We start from the raw sequence: 13,496 nt of genomic DNA, 5'->3' as shown, positions 1-13,496 counted from the left end.
ACTACCGAAAAGGCAAGAAAAATGTCTTTTAGATGCAGGAGTATTTACTTTAGATGTGATTAGCCAAGTCAAGGCTATAAAATCAAAGAACTGCAATTCGGGAGTATCGCTCCTAGTACAGCGGAGTCTAGACTTGGCGTTTCTGAAAGCTGGTGGCTCCTGCCTGGCCTCCAGCCAGTTTGATGCAGCAGCTGAGCACTGTGGGGGAAACTACCTGGCTTCAGAGTGGACCAGACTCGATGCTTTCTTTCCCCTGCTCTGTCAGACAGCACTAGTCAAGACTTTCATCCGCACACACCTGACGTGTGCTTGCAGACTAGGAAATGCGGGTGTAGGTGTGCTCTGGTGGTGGGCCAGTGGACACAGGCCCCCTGAGTACACTCATAGCACAGGTAAGTTAGGAGATTCCTCTAACAGCCATTTCCATGAACAAGTAATTCCCTTTAACAAACACATTATAGGTTTCAGGTCATCAGGAGCCTGTGGCTTTAAGTTATATCACTGTGCATTTAAACAAAGTACCTTTACTTAACACAGTGTCACGTTTTAGCCTTTTGTTTCCTTTCAACAAATACAGTTGGACTGGTAATTGTGAGAGCAAGAAGCAAGACTTGAATTCATTTAGTGTTAAATGTGACCTTCACCCACCTATTTAGTCTTCCCACTGTACTCCGTATTTACTGTGCCCAGCAATGACAGAGAGAGCAAACAGAAACGAGAGAGCAAGCAGGCGAATGTTGCCAGTGCTGTGTCAACAGAGTTACTCACTCTGGATTCTCATCAAATAAGATAGCGCTGGATCACAAGCCAAGGTCAGTCAAAGAGACGGAGGTGCGCGCTTGTCATTTTTACAGAGCCCACCTCCCTCCGCTCTCTGACTCACCGACGCTTTGACTTTGGGCAGAGTCTTCATCACCTTCAACCGCGCTGTCCTCTTTTGTAAAGTGGACTTCATAATGAGCTCCGAGAGCGGTAGTTAGGATTAGAGACGTGTTTGAGAGTCGGTCACATGAAGAGCCATCAGTCTGATTGATACTGGTAGGACTGAGTCTTTTATTATTGGCATTTCCTGGGACATGTGCTCTTACTGAGACAACGCGGTGTTCACTAGGATGGCCTTGCCTGTGGTCCTGGTAGGGATGCAGTTCTCCTCTGTCCGCCCCAGCCCCTGACCCCATGTCTGTCATACTCCTTACTACAGGCCCAAAGAAGGGACTGTATGGGTGGGCAGGGGAAGTTATCTTTTAAAATTGTTTCATTATTTATAGTAATTTCAAATTACCATTGTAAATAACGGTATGAAAAAAGAATAAAAGGAAGATGGAGGGAATAATCCCATTTTTATTATTACAATGAAATACCAAAGGCAGCTAATTTTATCAAGAAAAGAGGCCTGTTAGCTCACAGTTCTAGAGATTTGGAAGCAAGGTACCAACACCCTAGAGAAGACTTGATGGGAGCTGGAGTCACAAGACTGGGAGGGGAATCCCTCTCCAAGCAGGAAGCCGCAGACTGCTGGGTTCCTGGCAAGAGCATGTTCCCATGTTACCGTAAGTCCTCCACTTGGCCTACTTCTTAATGAGCCCACCACATCTGCACTGCAGACTGAAGAGGCCTAGGCAGCACACTGGTCCCCAGGGAACACTCAGGCCATAAATTACCTGCAGCAAAGGGGCGGAGGGAGGTAATGGTGCCTGTGACTTCTTTTAAAGTTTGCCGATCATTAGTGCCAGTGACCGAGACCATTTTTTGTTTGGAGATTTTTTTCTGTAAATTTGCTTAATTCTTTCCTCTCAGATTCTGTCAAGAATATTTAGGGATTCACTTAATTTAGATTTATCTAGTTCAATTAGCAGTTGCAAATTTTATGAAAACTTATTCATACATAGTGAGGCATGATCTAGTGTTAAACAGCATTGTATAAAAAACAAAGAGCTAAGTGGCAGGCAGTCAACATTCAGATGTTCTAATATCAAAGAGAGGACTTTAAAAATCAAGGCAGGAGCATGGGACTTTGGTAAGTGCATCTAGGCTGGGGATATGGCTCAGTGGTAGAAGAGTATTGCCCGCCTGTGTGAGGCCCTGGATTTGATCCCAGTACACAAAAAGAAATGCTAATAAAACTGTTGCACCTATGCCTACCTGGCCAATTGATGCCGTAGACAGATTCTTGGGATTTAGAGATTAAACAGCTGAGATGTATCAAGTCAAGTTGTTCTCCCACGTTAAGTAAACAGACGTGTGTATGTGTCCTAGTAAAAGTGTCCGATAGTTTTGAGGAGGTGTTTGCTGTGTAAGCATGACGACCCGAGTCAATTCCTGTACCACATGGAAAGCCAGGCCTGGTGGCATATGCCTGTAAGCCCAGCGCTGAAGCGGAGACAGGAGGGTAATTCCTGGGACTCAGCGGCCGGCCAGTCTAGTCTAATCAGTGAGCTCTAAGTTCAGTAAAAGACCTTATCTCCAAAAATGAGGTGGAGAGTACAGGGATGATAGTCATGAGCCATATACTTGGTATAAAGAGCACACTGTAAAGCTAAGGTTTTGAGATGTGGAAGCAGAAGGATCAGGAGTTCAAAGCTAGCCTCAGCTACATAGCAAGTTTCAAGTCTGTCTGGGCTATATGAAACCCTGTCTCAAAAACAAAACAAAAACCAGGTACTCTTGGAAGGCCGACATTAAAATGAAAGGGTGCAAGGCTAAGAGAGAACCAAGAGACTCTGCAACCTTCTGTGTCTTCACTTTATCTTCCCTGCACTCTGTTGGCAGGCTCGAACATACTGCTGACACTGTTCTCCCACTGCTCTGGGAGGCCCAAGGCCAGGGCTACTGGAGAGGTAGGGAGGCTGGCTTAGCAGCCTAGTGCTACAGGAAGACCTTGAGCCGAGGTACTACAGGACTTGGAAGGGCATTGCTCCAGTTTCCCAGGCCCCGATTCCTTCCTGATGAGCTGGGCACATGAGGGAGGATAAATAGGATACACAAGGACACATGGACATGTAACTCCATGATTTGATCAAGGAGGAGCTGTTTGGAACCTTCAGCCCTAAACAAAGCCCTCTTTATGAGTCCAATTCCTCACCTTCATTGCTTCCTTCTCCAAGAACCATCCTAGGTAACTCCTCCCCAGAACCCCCTTCAAGGAGGAGCTAGCCGGACCACATCTGACTCTGCCTGTAAGTCTCCCTCACAGCCAAGGCAGTGAAGACGAAGAAGCCCCTGGAGGGTGAGTCTTCAGCTCTGCTTGGTTACATTTCCACCAGGTAAACGAAGGGTCTCAGCCAGTTCAGGGCTTGGCCCACTTTCCCTCCTAGTTTCCTTTCCTCATCAACTATCTTTATAACACAATACTAATAGAACTGTAATCTGTCACCTATAATTCCCCAGTCTCATTTAGAGAAGAGACAACTGCCTTGGTACTTCCTCGGCAAGAAGACAGATGTTCTAAAGGGTACAGACTCCCATTGTGGTACCCAGAAACACGGTTTTGATGGTGGATGATAATACTGAGCTAGCTCAAATGCCTCATTTTTCTTAGTGTTGTCTGATTCACAATGCTCCATTATCCCCTTACAGAATTATCTGGATATGTTGTCCAGAGACATTATTCCAATTCCCTACTTGTGGAGAGCACTTCTCAACCCTATAGAAAAATAGTACACAAATCATATTTGATTTTTCAGTATCCATCCACTGGACCCCAGAAGATCAGCTCTGAAATGTGAACATGTCATTGGAGTTAGGTGTTTCTTAGAACTCAAACAGAAGGGGTTGATGAGTCGGGGAGCAGAAGGTACCCCAGCTCTCACCCCACAGCCGAATCCAAGGCCTCAACTCTAGAAGCGACTGGACTGTCAGCTTCTAAGATAATCTTTATCCCAAGTATGGTGACTCCACTGAGTAGACTAACCAGTGTCCACTCTGTAAAGAGGAGGGTCAATGTAGAGGAATAACTTTGTCCATGTTTCCAAACAAAGCCACAGTCCAGCAAGGCCTTGACTTACTCTCGAAAGGCTGAACTACTGTGAAAGAAACTAGAGGAGCCTGAGGCTCTTCCCAAGCCAACTGACCCCAAGGACCAGATTCTCAAGTGGCCTTGACAAGAGAACAAAAAGGTTAATTTTGGTCATCTACATGGACACCTGACGGGAAACTATAGCCAAAGTGATTGGTATGGTTTGTTTTTTAACAATCCAAGGGATCTCATGCCACTGACGTAGGCTTAACCACGAAAGATGTTATTTAGACAACTCTTTCGCACTAATTTTTTCCTTTTTAAGAAAATATTTATTTTATGTGTATGCATGTTTTGCCTGCATGTATATCTGTGCACTGTGTGCATACAGTGTCTGCAGAGGCCAGAAGAAGGCATGCGATCCTCTTGAACTGCAGTTACAGAGAGTTGTGAGCTGCCATGTGGCTGCTGGGACTGGAACCTGGTGCTCTGGAAGAGTAAATGCTCCTAACTACTGAGCCATCTTTCCAGCCCCATAATTCATAGTTTTCTTAATAAGGAGAATGTTTCCCAGATATAGGACATCAATGCCTTGGCTTAATTCAACACTGCAGCACCTACCTACAGCTAAAGGAGATAGGCCTGCTATTGACTTCACTAAAAATCAAGTGATGGTTACATTTCTTCTCTCTCTCTCTCTCTCTCTCTCTCTCTCTCTCTCTCTCTCTCTCTCTCTCTCTCTCTCTCTCTCTCTCACACACACACACACACACACACACACACACACAAGGCCTCTTGCTTGCTGCAGGCCCTACCACTGAGCCTTTGGATTTTTTTAATTAAATTTTTTGGGTGGTGGTGGTGGGATGGCTCAGTGGGTAACAGCCCTCGCCGCCAAGCCTGATCACCTGGGTTCAAGCCCAGATCCCACATGGTGGGAGGAGCGAATTGACTCCTACAAGGTGTCCTCTGTCCTCCACACTCACACCATGGCCTTGGGGCATGCACATACACACACCAAATACATATAATCAATTTGTAATTTTTATAATTCCACCATGTGGATCCTGAGGCTAGAACTTAGGTCACTAGGCTGGCAGCATGCTCCTTTACCCACCGAGCTTTCTCAAGTGTCCACCTTCAGATTCATTGTGACAGTCTCCTGTGTCGCCCTGGCTGGCCTTGAACTCATGGTTCTCCTGCCTCAGCTTCCTGTGTGCTGGGATTACAGATATATACAAGTATGCCTGGAAGAAGACAATTTTTAATGTAATATTATTTTTGAGTACTTCATACATATGTACAATGTATTTTTATCGTATTTACCCTTTTCTCCTTCCCTTAACTCCTCCCAGATGCTAGGCGGTGCTGGCGCACACCTTTAATCCCAGCACTTGGGAGGCAGAGGCAGGCGGATCTTTGTGAGTTTGAGGCCAGCTTGGTCTGTAGAGCAAGATTCAGGACAGCCAGGGCTACACAGAGAAACCCTGTCTTGGGGAAAAAAGGGAAACAAACAAAACTGAAAAACTCCTCCCAGAACCCTCCAGTCACTCCCTTCCCAACTTCAGCTCCTTTTTTTTTTCCTTTAGTGGCCCGCTAATTCCAGATTGTGCTAGGTGTTGGGTCTTGCACCAGAATGTCTGCCTACAAGGGACCACACCCTTAAAAAAAGCTGACTCTCTTAGCCAGGCGGTGGTGGCGCACGCCTTTAATCCCAGCCACTCGGGAGGCAGAGCCAGGCGGATCTCTGTGAGTTCGAGGCCAGCCTGGGCTACAGAGTGAGTTCCAGGAAAGGTGCAAAGCTACACAGAGAAACCCTGTCTCGAAAAACCAAAAAAAAAAAAAAAAGCTGACTTTCCTCCCCCAGAGGCCATTAGCTGTCCACAGCTCCTTGGTGGGGGGAGGACTCATGCTTTCTTCCCGCCTCCATGCCGGGGTATCGAGTGGCTTGATCTTGCACAGGTCTTGGTCAGGCAATCACAACTATTGTGAGTTCACGAGTCCACCTGTTGTGTCGAGAAGGTATGGTTTTGTTCTCCTGGTCTCCTCTTCTGTGACGGCCCTTGGGAGGAGAGGGTGTGAGACAGATGTCCCCCTTATGGTGGAGCCTCCAAAGCCACTTGTTCTCTGCACCGGATCAGGGCACCTCTGCATGAGAAGCTTCTGATGAGCTCTGAGAACGGGCACTAGTCTATGGGCATAGATTAATAAATGTAGAAGGCGTTTGGAAACTTTTGTCAGTTTAGTCAAATAATAGTGGTAGGTTCTCCCCTGGGCTCTGGATTCCCCAGCCCGGGATTCTTGGCCAGATCTGCAGATTGTGACTCATCTGTGATTCTCAGCTCTTGTCTTTCTGAACACTGCTTTTTAAACTCTCTTCTTTGAAGCTTCTGGATGAATATTGGGGTCTCGCTATCTGTCCTTTCTGACTTTTAATTACTCTTTTTCTTGTGGCCTCTCTGTTGTACTTTTAATACATTGGTGCTGTTTACCTCCAACAAGTCTTTCTTCAGCTGTTTGAGTCTAAGATGTTGAGGGTGTTTTTGTTTTTATTTTAATCTCAATTTTCACTGTAGTTCCACGCTGGGATGCTTGTTTGATTCCATCAGATCCATCTGTTCTCATTTATGCTCATTTTTGTTTTGTTTCATAACTCCATGTTCTTATTTATGTATGTGAGTCTTGCATTTTTAAGTGTGTGTGTGTGTGCGCGCGCGCGCGTGCGTGCATGTATGTATGTATGTGGAGGTCAGACAACTTTCTGGATTCAGTTCCTCCTCCTCACCTTGTTGGAGGCAGGGTCTCTCTGGTTTCCATCATCCTGTGATGCTGTGCTAGCTGGACCATGAGCTTCTAGTTGATCCTCCTGACCCTCCCTCCCAGCTCACTGTAAGAGTGCTGGGTTACAGATGTGAGCCCCCAAAGCTCGCTTTTTATGTGGGTTCCAGGGATCCAACTCAGGTGTCAGGCTTGGGCAAGAAACACTTTTACATACTGATCATCTTCCCTGCCCTGTGTTAATTTCTCAATGATTTATTTAAAAATCTTTTAAGGAAAAATTTAAAATCCTATAGGATATTGATTCTGTAGAAGATCGTATGGACACATTTCATCTGCCTTATTGACTGTCTAATGTGGTTTAGAGTGATGGCTTCAGGCTCGTTGAGTAGGAGGTTCTTCCTACAGCTGTGCATGCTCACGTGGCCTTCATGTTAGCTGCTCATTTCATGGACTCTGTGCCCTTATGGCCTCCAGTACAGACCTTATCAGAGTGACTTGGAATTTGAGCCCTGCAGTTAAAACTAAGGTGTTGCAGTCCCAGGCTTGAGCCAGGAGGTAACTTACTCAGTTCCGTGTGTTAGACTATGGATGTGGCCCTGTTGCCAGGTCCACATACATAGACCTGAGTGGACGTGTCCCAGAGAGCAGTGAGTGCTGTCCCTCACTCACCGTCTGTTAGTTAACACGGGCCTCCTATCCGAGGGAGAGCAGGGCTAGATCTCTGACTCCTCAGTTGCTGAAGTCCTAGCTGCCAGATCAAGAGCCCAGCAGCCCTGTGGCTTCAGCCGCACATGTGGCTTTCTCATTTGTATTTCTCTGTGGAGTTTTGGTTTTTTTTTTCCTTTGGCTGGCAGTGCCTGTTGCTGCCGGCTGTTTGGAGCAGAGCAGGGCAGTGCTTTGAAGCATGGCCTCACTGTGCTAACACCATGGATGCGGTTTTGTTTTGTCTGTCTGTTTTTGTAGTGCTGTGGACAGAAGTCAGGACCTTGAGGATGCTAAGCAGGTGCTCCACTTGAGTAACCCTCCCAGGCCCTGACTGAAGGGGATTTTGTTTTTATACAGAAATAACCTGGTCATATACTGAAGTTGAGATGCTTCTCATTTTCTTCCTGTCCGTCTCCTTGGGGCCTGTTAGAAGGTAGATTAGGAGGAAGATGAATAGGTAAATAATTTAAGCTACCATAAGCAACAAACCATCTGAACTAAGGGAGAGGAAGGATAGATTTAGAGGATTTGGTTGGTAGACCTGATTATTGCATGGGGAGGCATTAAATGTTTATATTCCTCATTTAGTACAATGCACTACAAAAGAAATACAGGAAGAAGAGTGGATTGGGTAGGGAAAAGTTTCCTTGCCATGCTCATCCATCCCACACACTTCTTAAGTGTTTGGGGAGAGGCAAGTGTAGTTCTGGCCTTTGTGGCTGTTGGAGTCCGATGGAAGGACACCTATCAAATGGGCAACTCCAGACTGTGGCAGAACTCGTAAGGTGCTCTTGGCATGGCTGGAAGGAGGGCATGGCCAAGTCTGAGGCCAGGGTAACCTCCTCACTAAGACTTGCAATGACTGCACCCCACATTCGTGTCTAGCATGTCACCCTTTCATACTTTCTTTAGAAAACTTACTTCGGCTTGAAATCACCCTCTTAGTCCTTCCTGGGTGTTTCACCCGAAAGAACCCGAGTGCGCATGTGCACTTGTCTCTTTTTCCTGCTTGTGTCCTCGGTGCTCAGAACACTTCCTGAGCTGTTTGAGAGAAGATAATGGCTGCAGAAGCAATGTGTTGACTCTGGTCTCTTCATAGCTGCCCTAGTGATCTCGTCTCCCAGTCTTTTACCTTGTGTTTGAGAGGATGCCCCAAGGTGACCCTCTGCTCGATCCTCTTTCTGCCATATCGATCCTGCCCTCATTCGAGGTCTTTATTATCTTTATGTCTTTATTCATTAATATTTTTGTCACATGTTGTCCTTCTCTTTTCAAAAAATATTTATCATCTTTATGTGTGTGTGTTTTGCCTGCATGTATGTATGTGTGCCATGTGCAGGCCTGGTGCTCTCAGAGGCCAGTGGGAGGGTGCTGGATCCCCTGGAACTAGAGTCAGTCATGGTTTGAGCTGCCATGTGGACGCTGGGAACTGAACCCAGGTCCTCTGCAGGAACATGTGGTGTTTCTAACCACTGAGCAATCTCCCCAGCCCTGTGCTGTGCTTTTCCAGTGGGGGTTGCATACTGTAGCCCCCACCCTGTGTCATGACAACACATGTGACTTCTTCAAACCACATCAGTCAGTCATTCTCATGGACTCTTTCAGTTCAGAGGAAGAAGAAGGAGACCTCAGACTGCAGAGCATGGAGTGAATCTTGGTCCAAAAAGCCCATGTTTCCATCTGCCCCATTCCTTTCTTGTTTCGGACATGACGCTGTCGCTGCCTGAGTTTGTCTCCCTGGACTGCTCTGGTTTGGGGCTGTGTCTGCCTTTGTGTCTTTTTGGAAACATACTGCTTAAAAGTGAATGGATGCTGCCCTGCCATGGCTGTTGTTTGTTTTTCTCCTCCTTGCAACAGAGCTAGGGCTCTTCCTGGCTTTCCTCACTTTTCATTGTGCTGCTTTAGAGTGGCCAGGCTGGTCCAGAGGGCGGAAGAACGAGAGCCTGGGGAAGTGGGCAGAGTTAAGTGAGATGCCCATTTCCGGGTGATTTCTTCCTTATTTTGGCCAAGATGCAGTGGCCTGGCCCTCCTGAAGCTCCTTCTGCTCCCCTGGGGGAGTCCGATGCTCTGCGGAGGAAGCCTCCACCAGTGCAGCTAGCTTGCTGCCTACTCTGCCTGCTTGCCACGTGGAGCCAGTTGGCTGCCCCCACATCCCACCAATCCCCACAGACTCCAAGTACAATGTTCCAAATCGAGCCCATAATTTCTAGTTTCTAATTGAGGGTATTGCAGGAGGCTATTTTAAGCCAAGCAACTTTCTCAGGCAGCTAAGTTGTAAATTGGCTCCCAGCATCTTCCAGCAATCTGCTTCATTTACACCATAGCAAGGAGAACATTGGAAACTTTTTGATGATGTTTCTTTCTTGATTCATTCCCTCAGTAAATATTTATTGAATATATGGTGTGTGCCATCGGTGTCTGCAGCGAGACTTCTCTCACGGGGTCTATATTCTAGGTGAGGAAGCAAACAAGGGAACACACCGGTCGGTGATAGGAGGCAGTGGCAGATGCCACACCAAGAAGCCGAGCAGGATGAGACACAGGATGATGGGCGGGGCTTCTTCAGAGGGCAGCAGGAGGAAAGCTGCTCTGAGGAGAGACCAGATGAGTCTGGGATCCAGCCATGCAGAGTTCCTGGAAGAAGCAACAGCTGCCTAGAGTTGTGTGTTGTTGGCAGGAGGCCCAGGGCTGCAGGGTGAGGTTCTGGTGGAGGAGAAAGGAGAGGAGGCGAGCTCCTGAAGTTGAGAATGGGAAGACAGGAGTTCCTCATCTCCAAAGCTAAACTGTGCCCCTGTTCCCAGAGAAAGACAGTGCCTGATATCATCCCCAAGAGCTAAAGTTCCAGCAACTTCTGCCTTCCATGACACTGAGTAGGTTTAGCACACAGTGGGCCTTTTCAGTTAGGGCCTGTGGGTGTCCACCAGAAATTAAGGGTGTTTAGAACAGAGTTTGAAGCAGACACAGAAGAAATTTGAAAGGAGGAAATGGCGAAGAGACAAAAGTGGGGAAACTAACCTTTGTGCACACACTTGCTCATCTGCGTAGGTGCTGTGGAGGCCAGAGGTTGCTGACAGAGTGTCTTCCTCAGTCACTCTCCACCTTACTTTTGTGAGACAGCATGTCTCACTGAACCTGGAGCCTGCCAGCTTGGTTAGACTGTGATCAGTGATCAGTGAGTCTCCAGGTCCTCCTTTCTAGGTCCCCCAGCACTGGGGTTCCAGGCACACACTGCCACTCCTGGACTTTATGTGTGTTCTAGGGATCTGAACTCAGAGTCTCATGCTCCCACAGCAAATATTTTACCCACTGAGCAAGCTCCCTGACCTCATGCTCAAACCTTTGCTGTGTGCCTGTGTTAGTGGATTTATTGCAGAGTATGGATGGCTTTCCAAAGAAAAATCCAATAATGCATTTAAAATGAAAAGTGTAATGCCAGAGAAGATGCAATTTCATCATGTGCTGACGATTTGTTTGCTTAGTGGACACAGAGAGGAATGTGTTCATCAACAGTCTTCTGCTTGTCTTCCCACTTCGCTACATTTCAACTTTGCCTTAATTTTATTTAGGGTAAAATTAATTATAGTGTTAATCCGTTTTAAATCAAATTCTTGGCTGTTTTTCAGGTCGCTATATCCGGGAGAGGTCTAAGCAAATCATAACTCTGCTGATGGATGAGCAGCTGCTTTTTAAAGAGAGGGAAGTGGCGAGTTGGACAAGACAGCGGATCTCCTACTCCATGACATTTCCCAACAGATTGCCTGCTGCAGGGAACTCACCCGCAGCGTGTGCTTCTGTCCTCATCCCAGAAAGCCTTACCTCCGAGAAGAAGCATTCACTCCTGACAATTGCGAGTCTACGTAATAAAAGTATGTACTGTAAGCAGTAGCCTAAAACATGCTAGGTGTCCGTTGAGAACAGCTAGAAACATAAAACACCAGGCACACACCAAATTACCAACACCACATCAGCAGGACTACCTCACAATTAGACTTCAGACTGCAGGGACCAGAGATGAAGGGGGATATTCAGTAGACAACTGTATGGATGTTTTCGGAATGTGTTGCTTCTGCATTCACATAAAATGGCTTTCAGCTAAAACTGTTAGCCTAGTGGCTATCCTAGTTGGCATCTTTATTCAGTTTAATATTTTTTAAATATTTTTTCATAACTGAAATATGAAGGAGGTTTACTTTTTGAGAGTAGGGGCCTGGGTACATGGGTATATTTCTTGAAATGTGTTCGAAGATTCTAACATAATTTAAATACTCTAGCATGATTATTTGTAAGGCTTTCCTTTGCTTAAAACTTGAACTCTGTATTACTGAACTCTAAAAACGAGGGTGGGAGGAGATATAATGCTAACAGGGAAATAGAATGATCTTTCTGATTAATCTTGTTGACGCATCAAAGAATGTCATCTTGCTATAGCTTCTCCAGCACCCACTGATGAGCTGTGCATAAAGAGGGGCGGTTAGGGAAAGAAGAACATGGATGAAATCTGACTTAGTTGGTTCTCAAAAGCAGCTAAATTCAGGGCTGAAAGTACATCCGGGAGTTTCAGAGATCACTTCCTAGTCTCGGCAGCTCTGTCTATGGCAATGGACCGAAGGCTTGTGCTCACCCCGTGTGGAAATGTCATCCCCAGTGTGATGACAGCTGGAGACAGGGCCCCTGAGAGATGGTTAGGTCCCAGGGTAGAACCCCTAGACAGGATTTGAGCCCTGAGACCCTAAAGAACTCTCTCTCACCCTCCTGCTGCTGTGGGAAGAGGTGGCTTCTTAGGGCCTGACCTTGCAGACACCCTGACTGCAGACTTCCCATCTTCCAGGGCTGTTTGAAACGATTTTTGTTGTTTTTGAGTCACCTAGCCTGTGGTGGAGGTAGCAGCCCAAACCCACCAAGACCCAAAAGAGCTGTAGGACTTCAGTATGAGCAGTGAATTCTAGTTGTCAGTGAAGGGCAGAAACTTCAAAATATCAGCAATAGTATCAACACAAACCAATCCTAAATCATCCTTCCCCGTCTTTGTCAAGCGTTCTTAAAGGGCCGCTCAGTTTGTACCTGTGGGCCAAGGTGAAGAAAGGCGTTAGAAGGGGGTTCTTTGTAATTATAACAGCAGACACCAAATTCTTCTAGAAATGGTGGAGCATCTTTGTCAGGGGACCCATTTATTTTGGAAGAAAAGCCCTCCACAGCGGACACGAAGTCCTCCACAGCGGGCGTGAAGAGCACAGTGCCCAGCTGTGACTCTTTAGAGTTTCTTCACCCTTTTCCTGTGTTGTGTTCCGTCCTCTTTCTTGCTCTTCTGTGGTGTGTGCGTGTGTGTGTGTGTGTGTGTGTGTGTGTGTGTGTGTAGTGTAGTGTAGTGTAGTGTATGTACATGTTCATGTAGGTGTGTGCATGTTGGGAGTACATGTGAATGTGGAGCCAGAGGTGAATGCCAGTATCTTCCTCAATCAAGCCCCACCTTGTTGTCTTTTTTTTTTTTTTTTGAGACAGGGTAGCTCACTGAGCCTAGAACTCTTGGATTCAAGTAGGGTGGGTGACCAGGGAGCTCCAGGGGTCAACTTGTCTCCACCCCACACAGAACTGGGGTTACAGACTGTGCTGCAGCACAGGGCTTCTGGGACTCTTCATACTTAGTATCTGGGTGCTGACTACTGAGTCCAGCTCCGGGCTGTTGGCCTTTGGCCCCCCATCCAGCTCTGTGGGACAGAGGTGGTTGTTGCCGGTCGTAGGTATTACATGGGTCCTCAGGCTTGCATGGCCGGCCTTGTACCAGTGCAGCCGTCTCCCAGGCCCTTCCTGCCACTTCGTGACTCGCTCTCTTCTCGAGCTTTATTCCTTGAAATGTGAATGGCCAGAAGAACTTTGGAGCAGCAGCGGTGTGGGAGTCAAAGTTCCCTTCACCATGGAGCTTATGTGACAGAGGCCAGCCTAGGGCCACATATGCAGACTAACAAACATGTCAGATGGTAATTCATCCTTACCGAAAGGGAAAGCAGTCAGGGGCAGAGTGACAGGATGACTTTATTTGGGGGTAGATGTGGGGTGG

The 13,496-nt window shown here is 46.9% G+C and overlaps 1 protein-coding gene across 3 annotated transcripts in view; it reads left to right on the top strand.

Moving 5' to 3' along the window:
* Positions 1–13,496, top strand: part of Enthd1 (ENTH domain containing 1) — a 116,721-nt gene that overhangs the window by 18,291 nt on the left and 84,934 nt on the right. For all 3 annotated transcript variants that reach the window (XM_015997790.3, XM_076556393.1, XM_015997791.3), the window contains one exon: positions 11,065–11,307. In XM_015997790.3, the coding sequence (XP_015853276.3) occupies positions 11,065–11,307 (243 nt within the window). The remainder of the gene's footprint in view (positions 1–11,064; positions 11,308–13,496) is intronic.

The sequence above is a fragment of the Peromyscus maniculatus genome, chromosome 20 (genome assembly GCF_049852395.1).
Source record: "Peromyscus maniculatus bairdii isolate BWxNUB_F1_BW_parent chromosome 20, HU_Pman_BW_mat_3.1, whole genome shotgun sequence".
Lineage (NCBI taxonomy): Eukaryota > Metazoa > Chordata > Mammalia > Rodentia > Cricetidae > Peromyscus > Peromyscus maniculatus.
The sequence above is the reverse complement of the archived record's forward strand: the minus strand, read 5'-3'. Positions and strand labels throughout refer to the sequence as shown.